Source organism: Engraulis encrasicolus, chromosome 9 (genome assembly GCF_034702125.1).
Source record: "Engraulis encrasicolus isolate BLACKSEA-1 chromosome 9, IST_EnEncr_1.0, whole genome shotgun sequence".
NCBI classification, from domain to species: Eukaryota; Metazoa; Chordata; class Actinopteri; order Clupeiformes; family Engraulidae; genus Engraulis; species Engraulis encrasicolus.
This window is the reverse complement of record NC_085865.1, coordinates 55,938,349-55,954,232: the sequence shown is the minus strand read 5'-3', so window position 1 is coordinate 55,954,232 and position 15,884 is coordinate 55,938,349. Positions and strand designations below refer to the sequence as shown.

Genomic DNA, 15,884 nt, shown 5'->3' with positions numbered 1-15,884 from the left:
GGGGTGTTGAGAAGAAGACAGCTGAGAGTGAGATAGGGACACTCAGTTGCAATTGGGGGGCATTCATCTATTTTATTTTTAATATGAAGGGGGTGTTGGCAGGTTTGTGATGAGGTCAAGGGGGCTGAATAACTCGATCTGTTGAGTTCAATGGCATGGTTTTGAAAAGTAGCAAGACAAGCTCAGTGATGTTCTTGGTGTTGATGGCTGTCCCCTAGGTTAAACCAACGAAAATGCATGACACCCCCTTCCCTTACCCAGGCCAAGTGCAGGACACACATGTATTCATGAAAAGAGAAACTAGATGTTAGCCCACAGAAAATTCCAACGACCGTCAAGATTGTATCTAACACTGTGTGTTTCAATAAAACCTTATTGATAAATCTGTGTGTTTTAATAATATCTTATCAGGTGTTTGCAGTGCACTGGGCCACAGACTTGTATTTTCTTTCAGTCCCCTCAGATCTGCCTGCCCCTGAGTTCAACTTACTGCTTTAAGGCAAAGGTTACATTCCCAAGGTCTTTTCTACTCAGGTATGTGGGGGAAGGCATCCGGCTGGGAAATTATAACTGTATAGCTGATATCAGAGTAGCCATGGGCTGCATACAGGGCCAGGTTAACACACAGGCTAGGCAGTGGATGGTAACTGCATTACAGAGGCGGTGGGGGGAGGGGGGTGTCTACAGCAACCTATAGCCTAGGGGCCCAGTACCATCTTTATCTGGCCCTGGCCACAGGCCGCAGCAGATCTCTCGTCTCTCTATAGCCAGAGGTCTCTTTAGCCAGAGGTACAGAGCTGATAGACTATCAGCATACATGATAGGGCATACTCCTCTGTGTATCCTAAGGTCAGATGTAACACACACACACACACACACACACACACACACACACACACACACACACACACACACACACACACACACACACACACACACACACACACACACACACACACACACACACAGAGGCGGAGTCTGGAGTTCACAACAATACTGTGCGGATGTGTAGGATACAAAAAGAGTAGGTCATACGTGCGATGCGGGATACATTTTTACTGTTTCATTTAATTTGTTGTGTTTTTTTCACATTAATGACACGTTATAATTGCCGTAAATATATTGATTGAAAAAGAGTTTTCAATCCATGGGGATACAGGTTCAAATCCAGCCTGGGTCATTACCAACCCACCCAGTCCTATGGCGTAAAGGCACAAAAATGCATGGGTGCCAGATTCTAAGGGCCCGACAGCTCTGTCAGGGCCCTGGAAGAATGCTGATAACATAATTTGTCATTTTGGGGGCCCAAAATTTGAATATTTCATGGGGCCCAATTTTTTTATCAGTGCCGCTGCAAAAATGAAATTAGCCTACAATATTTTTGTAAAATTTAGTTTGTAAAAAATAGAATAAATTCCAACTCAATTCAGTTCAGAATAACATGGTCAGCGTTTACAATGGCAGGTCAAAGAGAGGCTAAATCTCGTGGAAGATAACTGCCTCTCTTTGTTGGGCACTCCCTGCCCAAACATTTATACATGTTTTATTACCAAGTGTTACTCTTACATCAAGGGTATTTTTTCATAAAGGCGGCTATAGGCCTACTGTTTAATATGCGTTTCATAAGTGCCCTAAACCGCATGATAAGCTTTCATAATACACATTTATTATCGGGATGTCAGATCCCTCACGTGTGGATGAACCGCCCCTCCTCGCAACTTACACAACGCAGGTGTTTAAATAGCCAGCCGCACCACCTTCCACAGAATAGCCTATCCAACACACACAAACTCTGCGAACACCCGCTTCTCACGACGAGACGTCTGGAACACAAGGTAAGGCATTCCTATAAAAACTCACGCAGTGCTTAATATTAATATGAAATGTTTACATTAATGTGACTACCGGCATTACCTGAGGTTATGAAACTAGCCCTGTCCATTGCTGCACGTGATACTATTGAACTTGTTGCGGCTGTCAACAGGTTACGGAATACATGCGTTTGACATGGAAGTGTCCTGGGGGTAGGTGTAGGCTACTTGGCCTGTTAGTTATCCGAGAGTTGACTAAAATATCAAAACTATAGAAACGTAGGCTGCAGAAATGTGTGTCTCTCGTAGTTCACGTTTTGATGTTGGGGTGTTACTTTGTATACTGACAATAAAGGCTTTCTATTCTATTCTATAACAATAGGCCTAGGCCTATGCATTTTGTTTTAAGTTGCCATTAAATGAAGCAACGTGTTGAATGAACCGTTAGCCTACTTGTAGGCCTAATCTTAATACACAAACGCAGGAAATACTCGGTATTCTGTAGGCCTTCCTTTTGGAATAGCTCATCATGTGCTCATGTTGGATATCATGTCTTGGGGGCAGAGTCAGACCACAGCTGTGAGGGAAAGGCTTTTTGGCTGACACATGCTTAAAAAGAAGGGGCAAAATAATGGCAAACATGCAAATCAACCCATTGTGTAAATATTGAAAGATCATAAGCATTAACTTCTACATGTTGTTGACCTTTTGTGAAATCTACCTGACTCTGGGCACATCTGCATTTTGCACTTTGTCTCCAAGTGCCGTCTTACAATGACTGCTGTGTGAAAATACCTCTACTCTTCTTGTGTCCTGAGTGGATGTACAAATGACACCTCACAATGCTGGCATGTCCAATAACCTGTATTTGTAGGCGACTACAGGATGTCTCCTTACAACAGGGATGGGCGTTTGATCATAAAGAGGGCCGGCATCTTTTTTTTTAATCACCACCATCGCAGGGCCACATAACCACGACCTTGAGAGAATCTCAATAACATTTTCTTACAAGATACAAGATATTTTAATTGTCATGTGTATATATATGAAACATATATATATATACAATGAAAAGCTTCCCTGCTCTGAGAGTCATCTGCATTTATACCTGAATGTTTATATGAGTGATTCATCAGGTTGGGACGCATGTGGCCCCCGGGCCTCCAGTTGCTCATACCTGCCTTACAATGTAAGAAGCAATACCAACCTCTTGAATGGGTGATCTGATCACCACTGTAGGTAGCTGACGTAGAGCCTTTGGAGAACCTTTGGCAGGCGTTGAGAGCAAGACAGCTCAGAGTGAGGACTCAGTCAAAAAATTGGTGTGTTGGAAAGGCCCATTCAAAATGAATGGAAGCCGTCACATAATTCAAGAAATCTGTGCATTAATCATTCAGAAAAGTATTGTTAGGCATATTAGTAGGCTGTGCTGTTATCGTAATCTTTATCATGCTGTTGGTATGGGCGTTGGAATGTTAATGATTAGGTCAGGGGGGCGTTGGCGTGTTTATGATCAGGTCAGGGGGGCCTTGGCATGTTTATGATCAAGGACTGGTGAGGGGGCATTTCATCAAAAAGTTTGAGAACCATCTACAGACCTACAGTCATGTCTCTTGTCCTCCTCTGCCAGGATGGGTAGATGCTACACTGTGCAATACAAAGTGCAGTAACTACGTATTGTGTCAAAATTGAGTTTTGACCGAAAATCCATTTGCCTTTGTAGGGCAGTACAGTCTCTGGTCCTCTTTACAGTCTAATGTCTCTTGTCTCATGTTCTGTCCTACTCCTCTTTACCAGATGGGGTGGGTGCCTCGCTTCCACCACCATTCCCATCTGCTTATTCACATCTCACAACACAGCAAAGTAGCTCCGCTTTATTCTATAGTCGAAAGTCTCTTGCACTCTTCTGCACAGGATGGGGCACCACATCAGTGGTAGTGTTGTGGTGTTCATGAACAAGTCGATTCTTTTGAACAGTTCCTAGAAGTGAACGATGCGAACAGATTCACGGCTGGGGGAGCCACTCTATCGATTTTTCGTTCATTTTTCAGTCGTTTTAAGCATGTGACTTGGGGGGAAACTGCCTCAGACAGTGACAGAAACAGTCTTTAGAAGGAGTAGGAGAATCAGTTGTTGTTTGGACAAAATGGCCTAGTGGTGGAATAAAAAAAGGCTATGTTCTTAACACTGTATAAATAATTTAAAAAACATGCAAAAGAGCCAGTTTTTTAATGGATCTTTGAAAGGAAGAAGCTACTATGATCCATCTGGATCCTCTCAAAGAGCCAGGAATCCCATCTTTAGTGGTTGGCTCGCTGGGTGAGATATACCTGTAGTCATCTCAGTCTCATCATGTCTCTTGTATCATGTCTGTCGTCCTCCTCTTTTCAGGATGGGGGACCACAGCTACGGGCGGTTGGCGCTCATCATCATCTCTGTCTGTATATTCATCGTGGTGTTGGGACTTAATGGAGCAGCCGGACCTGGACTGCGTAAGTCACGATATAAAGAAAAACATATTATTTGGTTTCATTGGACCTGGACTGTGTAAGTCACGATATAATCAGAGCATGATTTGGTTTCATTTGACTTTGACATCGAGTGCTTAGCCCCCTCATGTAGTTTGGCACTTACAATGATGTCAAGTCACAAGTAAGATTCAAGAGTAAAGCACACACACAATACCTGCTGACACTAACCTACTCTGTATCTCTCTCTCTGTCTGTCTGTCTGACTGCCTCACTAACTCAGCTCTGTCTGTCTGTCTGACTGCCTTACTAACTCAGCTCTGTGTCTGTCTGTCTGTCTGTCTGTCTGTCTGTCTGTCTGTCTGTCTGTCTGTCTGTCTGTCTGTCTGTCTGTCTGTCTGTCTGACTTACTAACGCAGCACTGTGTTTCCCCAGCTCGCTTGCTGAATGGCACGGGGGACATACAGACGTGTATTGCTGCATCTTAAAACAGCACACTTGTGTCAGTGCACAAGACGTTAAATGCATAGTGCAAACAATGCTCTGAGGTCTTCAGTGCGTAGAGTCGTGTCGAGGGAAAGATGGACTTTCCATGCACTGAATTTTCACTGTGAGCGCCCTACACACTGAAATATAGTGCCCGCAGTGCACAAGTGCACCATCTGAGACACAGCATATGACACTAACTGCTGTAAAATGTATTTCTACCTGATGTGTTTCCCTATGCAGCTCCCTTCCTGAACGGCACGGGGGACATATCGGACGCCTATGACACCCAGATCACCCCGTCCGGCTGGACCTTCTCCATCTGGGGCGTGATCTATACCTGGCTGACCCTCATGCTGGCGTACATATGCAGCATGACCTGCAGGAGGTAACAGATGCTGTAATAGTAACGATAATAATGATGATAATAATAATAATAATAATAATAATAATAATAATAATAATAATAATAATAATACATCAACGTCTGGCTGACACTCTTGCTGGGATACCAGGGAGCATAACATGTAGATATGCAGAAGGTACTCTATATCAGGGCTGTCAAACATAAGGCCGGGGGCCAGATGCAGCTCGTCAGACAGTTTAATCCAGCCCCACTTGTAGAGAAAAAAAGAATGTCAAAATAAGAAGTAAATCTCTAGCCCATTACACAATTTGCTGCAGTTGCCTGAGATTTTAGGTCTTGAGAACAACTTTCTTTTTTTTTGGGTCACCATTTGCAGATGATGCTCCTGATATACCCATTGCCATCCACGTTGAGATGATTGACTAGCAATGTGATTCCATAACGAAGCAGAAATTTGGGACATTGTGCAGTTACATTGCTGGTCCGGCCCACTTGAGATTAATTTGGCTGTATGTGGCCCATGAACCGAAATGAGTTTGACACCCCTGCTCTATATGACTATAATAATGATTGTGTACTGTAGACCACTCTTCAGCTATCTCTACTGTGATATGCAGGTAACAGATAATGATTTCAGCCTTACAAGAGGTCTTAACTGCACAGAGATCTGCTGACTGATAAGAATGGAGTAGTTAACAGTCTTGAGCATATGCCCCTCACCCCTCATATGCTGCAGTGGTCCAGCTGCCTGTAGAAGTCTATGGTTATCTGTAGTCCTCTATGGCTATTCCTTGGACTGTTATGGTCTGTAAAAGTCTGTGGTTATCTGTGGTTCAGATTTGCATCACTGAGGTGGACATGGGTGGCCCCCTTACATTGCCTTGGTCATGACCCTTTGACCTTCTGATTATCTTTTTACCTGCATGGCCTCTCCTTTTACCTATGTGGCCTCTACTTTTAGCTCATTAGTAAGGAATTGTATTATGGCAGTAAGTGGTCTGGTCTTTGATGGTTGTGTGTGTGTGTGTGTGTGTGTGTGTGTGTGTGTGTGTGTGTGTGTGTGTGTGTGTGTGTGTGTGTGTGTGTGTGTGTGTGTGTGTGTGTGTGTGTGTGTGTGTGTGTGTGTGTGGAGGGTGTAGCATCACATCTATAATATTTATTCATTTTTAAGTAAGGGGTATATCTATCCAATAGGGGTAGTATTACTGCTGAATGGTGGTGTGGCAGGGCCAAGAGGGAGGGTTGTGTGCACTAAACAACACTGGGCTATATCTATGTTTACATGTTCCCTAGTTCAGTATTGTATGTTTCTTGTTTGTTTCCATGTGGTCCTTATGTCTTGTCTGTTTTTTTTTGTTCATTCTCATGTCCACACAAAATCTCTCTCCTGTACAGACAATAAAGGGTAATCTAATCTAATCTAGTCTATAATCTAATCTAATCTGGTTTTACTATATCTGCAAACTAATTTTGTATATACATATGTAGAGGGTCTGCACATACGTACATAATTGAGCACATGCATAATACCTAACATTTGGCCCAATGTCTTCCATCCCGATTGGATTTTTAAAATTATTATTACTATTATTATTATTATTTTTACCTTTATTTAACCAGGGAACAAAATCACATTGAGAATAGAATTCTCTTTTTCAAGTGAGCCCTGGCCAAGTCAGCAGCGCACATTACATTGTTACAGACAGGACACAGACAAAACAGAAAAGATAAAAATGGATGAAGGGATACAATTTCGCAATAAAATAATAAACATAAAACAAGATTAGAAGGAGATGACAAGATTAAAAACAAGTGCAGACAGATTTGATAGTGTCATTAAGATATGATTTAAACTCAACTACAGACATAAAAACAGCAAGCTTAAGTGATTTCTGAATCTCATTCCAAGCAGTTGAGGCACAATGAATAAAAGCATTTATTTGCAGTTATTAATTTGATTGCACCTAAATGCTAACGATAGCTAAAGAGGTCAAGTCCATTGGATTCAGGCCCAGACTAGCATGTGCTGTATGGAAGAGGGGACACTTGCAGGCAGGGCCATATTATCGCACAGGCTAGATATGGCCACAGCCTATGGGTCCCCACCTGCCAGGTCAATAATAACAATAACCAGGAAAGCACTCAGAGAGCAGCCCCTTGTGGCCGGCCACACACTAAGCAACACACAAATACAGATAAATACACAACAAACTCAAACTATCACATAACCTCCTTGGCGAAGGTAACAGCAATAATATTAATTATGGTAATAATAATAATAATAATAATAATAATAATAATAATGATGGTAATAATGTGTGTTTCAGGAATGCCTATGGGTATATGTACTGCAGTCCTCCTCTGCTGCCATATGGGTTCTTCTGCTGCTGGCTGTTCAATATGGCAATCAACATCGCATGGCTCCTGCTCTGGGACAGACAGTAAGTGTGTGTGTGCGTGTGTGTGCATGTGTGCACGTGTGTGTGCATGCTCCTGTGTGAACAGTGTTTTGCATTTACAGTATACTGTGTATTTAGCACTATATATAATATAGTGTACTGTATACAGTGTATAGTGTATTATTTTATTTACGTTTTAGTTCAATTTGTTTCCCCAGATTAGAAAAAATCATTCGAGTCTTTGTGACGCCCATTGCCATTAAAATGTTGGCAAATGTATAACAGCTATGTTGGCTGCAGTGACGTGTTTAACCCTTTATTTACCCTCCAGGGAGATGATCGCGGCATTTGTGGTTTTGGCCTTGGTGGCCTTCTCCAACTACTCAATGATTTTCTTCACCTGTGTGGGGCTGAACTCATACGGAGCCTGGCTCAACAAGTACCACAAGGTGGACCTCTGGCTCATGAGGATACTGGTTAGAGATTACATTACATTACATTACATTAAATTACACTTAGCTGACGCTTTTTTTCAAAGCGACTTATTATTATTTGCAGGGTATATTGGTGACAGTCCCTGGAGCAATGTGGGGTTAGGTATCTTACTCAAGGCCACTTCAACCATGGCTAGAGGTGTAGGGAGAGCTAATGGTGGGTTTCAAACCTCTAACCCTCTGATTTTAAGAGCATGTGTTGAAAACATTAGACCACGTCTGCCCATAAGTTGATGGCACACACTAGCATAGGGGGAAAGGGGTCCATCTGATCATGTAACTTCCCATCCTCGTGTTGTGCCTCGTTATGGATGACCGTCTGTGAGTGTGTTTTTCTGTAGATTTGTTGCCATAGAAATCCATAGGATTTACGCTTGGGAGACATACAGGGGAAATGAGCGGGGCGAAGAGAGGCGAAATTCAGTCTACCATTCTGACAGCTCAACCGTCATCAGGTCGTCGCGGCGAATCAAATGGAAGGAAACAGTTATGGTGTTGATTTGATTAGCCACCACAGGCAAAATGTCCTCTTCATTTGCATAATATTAAACTTGGTTGAATATTTTTGCATCGCTTTGCTGCTGTTCGCTTGCCTTCACCTCCGTCATAGGACTAAATGGCACTAAAGTTCGCTTCGCTTGGCCAAATTCATGTGTCCCTGGCATTAGTTCAATTTGGATGGTATTCAGGGTTCTTAAGCCTTTTTGGGCTGGAAATCATCAGTCATATCTGCAACCCTGACCGTATGGATGATCTAATGTCTAAATGATGTTTCGTTTCCCAGGTCCTGAATGGCATTGGGGTGTACACCGCATGGACCACGATAGCCACCCTCATCAACATGACCATCATCATGGACTACAATGGAGGACTGACGTCATTGGATGCCGGCACCGTGTCCCTCTCGATCCTATCGGTGGAGGTCCTCCTTTGGTACATGTCTCTCTCAACCTGCATTTCAACCTTAGAAGTCTTCATCAGATTCTACCAGCACAGACTGAGTGACTAGAAATCCAGCTGTGATTGTATAGTCACTCAGGGAGAATCTGAAGAAGACCCCGATGGCAATCAAAAAACGAAAACAACATTTTGATAACTGCGCATTTATAAATGTATAACCGTGTGTGTCAGGGTGCTGGATTAACATGTGCCTTACCTCCTGACCATCTACCCAGTGATCCTTGTTACCTCCGCCAAGAAGGTTATGTTTTCGGTCGCATTGGTTTGTTTGTCTATTTGTTTGTTTGTCAGCAGGATACCTCAAGAACTCATGAACTGATTTGGATGAAACTTTATGGAGTTGTTGGAAATGTCCAAAGGAACAAGTGATTAAATTTTGGTGGTGATCTGGATCACGAATCGGAACCAGGATTAAAAAAAAAAGATTCTTCACCATTGCTAGCCTAGAAATCTGGACGCCCCTAGCGACCGCAAATTGAATTGTGGGACAGGGCGAATTTTGACATTCCAGTTTTAACTCCACAAAGACAAGGCAGAAAGACATAAAGTTAAAATAGGGTTTAACATAGTCAAATGTTCTAGATCAGTGGTTCCCAACCTTTTTCTTCAGGGACCCATATTTTTACCATTGTAAGCTTTGGTGACCCAATCGCGCGAGCACACGCACATGATACTCTGTTTCCAGTGAAAACTCCTTAGTTATCATGTTATTCCTCATTTTATTCCTTATGTCTTCAGTCAAAGATAGAATAACTGTTAAATGTATCCCTTACATTTTGTTGCTTCTAAGCATATATTAGTTTAAATGCTTTGTCATTTATTTAACCTGGGCTATATATGGTATTAAAATGAAACCCCTTAAAATCAAGAGGGCTCCGCGACCCACTGTGGATCTTTGGCGACCCATAGGGTGGGTCCCCCGACCCATAGGTTGGGAACCACTGTTCTAGATAACCGTTTCCTTGGCGGAGGTCTGCACTCTCTGAGTGCATTTCTAGTCCACTATAATTTAATGGGATTCAATGTATTTGTAATGTACTGTATAATGAATATAATAATATAATATAAATTATGTGTTTCAGGTTTGTCTTGGAGAACACGATATTGGATAAGCACGTCCGCTACCTCTTGACTATCTACCCCGTTGTCATTGTGGCGCTCACCGGAAACATGACCAAGAACTTCAACCCAGAGGCCCCCAGCCGCAATGGCATCTTCATCGGTAAGTATAAATACACATACTGTAACGTTTCAACACAGGCCGTAGTCTCATAATGACACAGGCGTTAATACTTTAAACTGAGTCTTCGTGGGTGCATAGCAACAGAGTATAAACACACATACGTATAAACACAGGCCTTTATACTTAAAGTTGAATCTTCATATATAATAGGGTCAACAACATGTTTTTGGACTCAGACGCCAGGTTGTACAACCACATGTAATTCCCATGAATTACTTAGTAATTGGTAATTAATGTCTTTTAAAAATTACCTTTGAAATGTTTTGAAATTGTGAGGTATTGAATAATAAAACTTATCATCAATAACATCTTGCCTCACATCACGAGGCCACAAGCAAAAGGGGAGGAAGGGAGGTACGATACTGAGTTGCCCTTTCTCCAGACTGGCCCCACCTCGTGGCTACTCTAGCCTTGGTCTCATTAGCCGGGCTTCAGCGGCCCGGGGCCGCCCGGGGCTCAGGAGAGTGGCCGGCTCGGAGCTGCCGGCCCCGGGCCATTTTTTGCCTGATCGGACTCATAGCCGACCCCAGGCACATTCAGGTACACGCCTTGTTTGTGAAACGTCAGTCGGGCACAGCCCACTTTCGCCCCAAATCACAGAAGGACAACAACAGAACAACGACAAAGAAGGAGAAGAAAATTGAGCAAACTCTGCTGGAGCAGGTCGCCGTTTGGCTCGTAGCCTACGGACAAAGACGACAAGAACTGCAAAGAAAATGGCTTGCCTTTCAAGAACAGTTTTATTACATGGCAAAGTTGTCGATTCAGAAGCTGTATGGGACGCAGCGCATGTTAAGAAGACAAAGACGCATGAAAATACGAGCAGCTCGACAACTGAGAGTGAACAGAAGGAGACGTGCGAACATGCCCAGTTAATCCCCCCAATCGCGCACAGAAGCATGAGCCCCGGACATAGCGAGACATGAATGTGCAGGTAATTGAATAAGTTACCATGTGAAAGGAGACCAAATCCCGGAGACATAGCACCTTCATCAGTTGCTATAGAAAATTATGAGCCCCGGACATAGCGACACACCCCCTCGTTGCGGCGTGCCACCTGTCTATTCATTCATGTTATTTCCATCCATTTGACATTAAAGCCCTTGTGTAAATTTCAAACTGTGTTTGGCGATCTGTCTGAAACGTGCGATATAGCCTACCAGACCTTCGGCGATAATAGCGCAAAAGCTAAATAAGCTAAATAATAAATGTCATGTGTGAGTATTTGTGAGACACTTTTTATTGGTGTCCAGTGGAAAGCATGCCAAATCACGATAATGGCACAAGAGTTGGCGGCTAAAAGCAGAAAAAAGCCGACATGACTTAGCTATGACATCCCAAGTTTAAGTGTAGTGGTGCCCATGATGCCCTGATAACAACAAAAAAAGTTATGTTGGCTAAATAACTTTAAAAACACAAACAGAAGTGCCAAGGTTGCATCTTATGAAATTATGCCATAAGAAAGCCAAACACCCCAAACTAATGCTTAACCATAATTTGCCCAGAATTTAGCGATAAGTCCCCCATGCAGCCACATTATTACACAGAGGTTGACCCCGCCTCCGAGCCTCGGCGGTGCTTGATGGCCCCGGATGGCCCATCGAATTCGACGGGCCAGGGAAAGCGGCCCTTAGCCCCACAACCTGGCCCGGCGGCCATCTTTAGCACCTAGCCCCCTTTTGATGAGATCACCGTCAGCCCCCTTTTGTCCGGGCCAGCCCGGGGCTGGCCCTGCAATGAGACTAAGGCTAATGTCATTGCAGTCCAGCATTCTCCATTAGTGACTATGTATATCAGGCTAAGTTACAGGGTTCATTTCATTGTCCAAACTCCCTTCCTCCATAGTGCTTGTGGCCTCGTGATGATGTCGCAAGACGTCATTGACGATAGAAGTTTAATTAAATCTCTTGCACAGGTCATCTCCTCATTTGCAATCAGGATATTACATTGAACGGGGAATTGTCCTCCAAAAGTTGTTCCTGCCTCCAAAATTTGTTTCTGGGCAGTGGGGACAGGGAGACGGGGTGTCAGCGAAGCACTAGTCCACAAGTGCAAGTTAAGAGCAAGAGTTTGTGTATTGGAATGTACCCACTTAGTTGCTTTGTGCTTCATGTCTATAGCTTCCAACCCAAACAAGTGTTGTAATAGAGTGAGATGCAATCTCTGTCTGCTGCTGCCCTCCCACTGCCCTTCGCCTATTTACTATATATGCGTCTTCCTACAGACCCGGTTCTGAGGGTTTTGCGTTCTACCGAGGCGTGGCTTCACTTTTTTTGATCTTTACTCCGCCCATCTTCAGTTCTAACAGGGTCGGTTTTAGAATCGCCTCAGACGACACCTCAAGACAATAACACCCTGACCAATGAATATGCAACTGAATATGCAGAGAAGAGGACTTTCATTAGATTTTATAGCGCGTTTCAGAGGGTGTGCATGCTTTGAAATTATGATAAACATCTCCCCGAAAGTACTATTTGGAAGACGGGACGTCTTGCTATGAATTTGCGTTTGCAAATGCACGTTGGCTAGACAGAGGGAAGGAAGGCCTAGTTACTATGGATAAAATCTAGCCTACAGTCCTACCTCAATGTCAAATAGCCTGCAATTCACAAGAAGACTGACCTTGCCATTTGAGTGCGTAAGGAGTTACTGTTATCATTTTGATGAAGACTCTTTTGCTCCTGCTATTAGCCATGGTGTGAAAGCCATGAACATGGTGTTATCATGGCCACTCGCAGCGACTGCTCACTCTACCTATGGCCCAGGTGAAGATCCTTGTTGTATGTGAATGCATTCCAGACAGCTCTGTTAACCCTCTGCCAACTTTCATGAATATTCATGAAGCCTAGAACAGAACACGGAACTCAATATAAAAGAGACTTATGTCACAGCACTGTGTACAAACAGTAAATGAGTCTATTAGGGTTGGAATGACTGACCAGTACTAGATTTAATTTGGTTTGTAACAACTCTTTTTAAAAATCTCTCTCTCTCTCTCTCTCTCTCTCTCTCTCTCTCTCTCTCTCTCTCTCTCTCTCTCTCTCTCTCTCTCTCTCTCTCTCTGTCTCAGCTGTGCTGCTGGCTCTGGCGTGCAGCCTGTTCCTGGTGCGTGTGGTGCTGGTTATCTGGAGGCATTTGAAGAGGCCAATCTATTCCAGCATGGCCACCGCCGCTGACCTGTCACCCTTGGACATCGCCGAGAAGCAGAAGAAGATCTATGCCTAGAAGATGGGTTGACCACTCCAAGGATATGAACATACCACGTTGACCACTCCAGAGATATAAGCACTAAATGCCACTTTGACCACTATTCCTTTGTATTGGAGTGAATGCTTCAAGTCCGATAGTCGCTATGTTTAGCCAGTATATTGCTGCCATCAGTTGCTGTCAATGTGATACCCACAATATCCTGTAAAATATCATGATACTGGCCCAAGATGGTGGTGCCCTGGGTTGGACCATGCCAAAAGTTTGAACATGGGCTGGATCTCATTAATGGCACACTTGTGCACTTCGGGCACTATGTTTCAGTGCACAACTAATACGGCATACGCACTGAAACATGAACACTAAAGTGCACAAGTGCACCATTTGAGATTCAGCCATGGACTATAGTGTTCATATCTATGGAGTGGTGTGGAGTGCTGCGGTGTCAGTGTGAGCTACCCGTCGACAGTGATGATGGGCAATCTGGATTCAGAAGCTACAGTCCAGTGCCACAAATTAATGTTTTGTTATATGTAATAACTGACAAAGGTAATGACAAAAAGTATTTTATTGCTGTATATTTTGTACACAAGCTATGATATTTTTTTGAATAAGTTCTGTACAGACGTGACCACAGGAACAAAAGTGGTTGTTATTGTTGTTGTTTTTTTTTTGCCCAACCTTCACTTTTTTTGCTGTGGTTGTGGAAATGCTACTGACTTCTGACTACTGGTTATGTAAGTTTGAAATAATTAAAAGATTTTTTTTATTTGTATACATGAAATGTGTTTTATATGATCACCTGATATTGTGTTAAATAAATTCAAATGTATTGCTATTTTATGTGTGGTGTTTATTATTACATGTTAACAAAAGAGAGAGAGAGAACATGGCTGTGTGTGTGTGTGTGTGTGTGTGTGTGCGTGTGCGCGTGCGTGTGTGTGAGAGAGAGAGAGGGGAAAGGAAAAAGGGAGAGAGAGAGCTGTGCTAAAACAATGTTTATTTCAAATTTCTGTACGAATATACAAGCCCAAATTTGAGGCCGAAATAAGTGTTCTGTGTCCTGTAATTGTGTATTATATTTTCCATTCAAATATATGGAATATTTTTTTCCTATTTAAAAATTGCAGTCTGTGATGTATGGACCAGCTGAGAGATTGAGACTTCAACCCAGTGAGAGTGAAATGCCAGAAGAGAAGCAGGCAGACAACTAGCCTATGTGATGGTTGTAGATATATGAGTCATAATTTAGCAATGAAATCAATGTAGTGACATAATAATAAGTGCTCATTTGAAAAATATTTTACTAGTAAATCAATTCACTGAATATGTATGCATAATCTATAGTCAAAATATATCAGAAGTATTATTTGGGTAATAGAATACTTTGTATTGGACTAAGGAGTATGGTCTTAGACAGGATAAGAATTTAAGAGAAATTGAATGCTTCGCTAAGTTTCAGAGTGTGTAAGAGAACAGAGCATGTGTTCTTATTTGTGTGCTTGAGTGTGTGCCCAGAGTTTCGCTACCCCCACTGTCTGTGTGTGTGTGTGGGGGGGTGTTTGTTTAAGTATGTGTCTCTGTGTCCCAGGATGTTTAAAACTACTGTGTGTTTGTGTGTTGTAATAAGATACTTTTGTTTTATAGCTATATGTGATTAATCTGATGACTTGTAGACTTTTGGATATCTTTAAGTTTGTGGGATGTGAAAACTTGATGATTTGATGCTAAATACTTAATGAGTGCCTTAACTGGTATGCCCCCACACTGACCACCTCAAAGGTCAGAAAGGTCACAAGGAACTGCCAAGCTCTACATGATGAATAGGCAATTGGTCTTAGAGGTTTGGGCATCTGTTTTTCAGTATGTGTAAGCGTTAACCAGGAAGATGGACCAAGAACCAGACCCCACCAAGCGAATATCAGGATGACTACAATGGACAAAGGCCCAAGGGCTGGGCCAGACACTCAGACACACCCAAGGAAGCAGTTTTAAGCAAGAGCACAGGGAAAGATAGAGAGTTCTGATCTGTTGGTGGTTAGGGTAAGATGGAAACTACAGAACTCTGGCAATGCTTTAATCATTTAAACATTAATGTATGACCTTGTATTTTTTATATTGGAAGAATAAACCGGCTTAATTCGAAAATTGGACACCGCGCTCTCCGATTCTTTTTAAAATGAACACACAGGACTCCGGTTAGCACCATAGCCTTTCTACCTATAGCCGTCCCACAGGCTATTCGCCCCATTATACAAAATTTGGCCGCAGTTCAATGGATTTGCATTAGGGGCGCTGTTCAGACAGAGCAGATTGGGGTTCCCCTATTGGGCTGGGGCTAATGGCCCACAATAAGTCCTCCCTAGCAACTGAAACCTGGACATATTACGGTCGTCTCTGACTGCAAATTAAACATTACAATTTAAAACACAGTAACCTAGGAGTTATA

General features: G+C 42.8%; 1 protein-coding gene across 1 annotated transcript; it reads left to right on the top strand.

The window, feature by feature from the left end:
• The first annotated feature begins 4,203 nt into the window (after window positions 1–4,203).
• Window positions 4,204–14,253, top strand: si:ch211-161h7.5 (uncharacterized). The gene is made up of 7 exons (XM_063206266.1): window positions 4,204–4,303; window positions 5,009–5,153; window positions 7,460–7,573; window positions 7,863–8,007; window positions 8,810–8,958; window positions 10,068–10,207; window positions 13,299–14,253. Exons 1-7 carry the CDS (start codon window positions 4,204–4,206, stop codon window positions 13,451–13,453), a joined length of 948 nt encoding a protein of 315 aa, XP_063062336.1. The 3' UTR covers window positions 13,454–14,253.
• The last annotated feature ends 1,631 nt before the right edge of the window (window positions 14,254–15,884 follow it).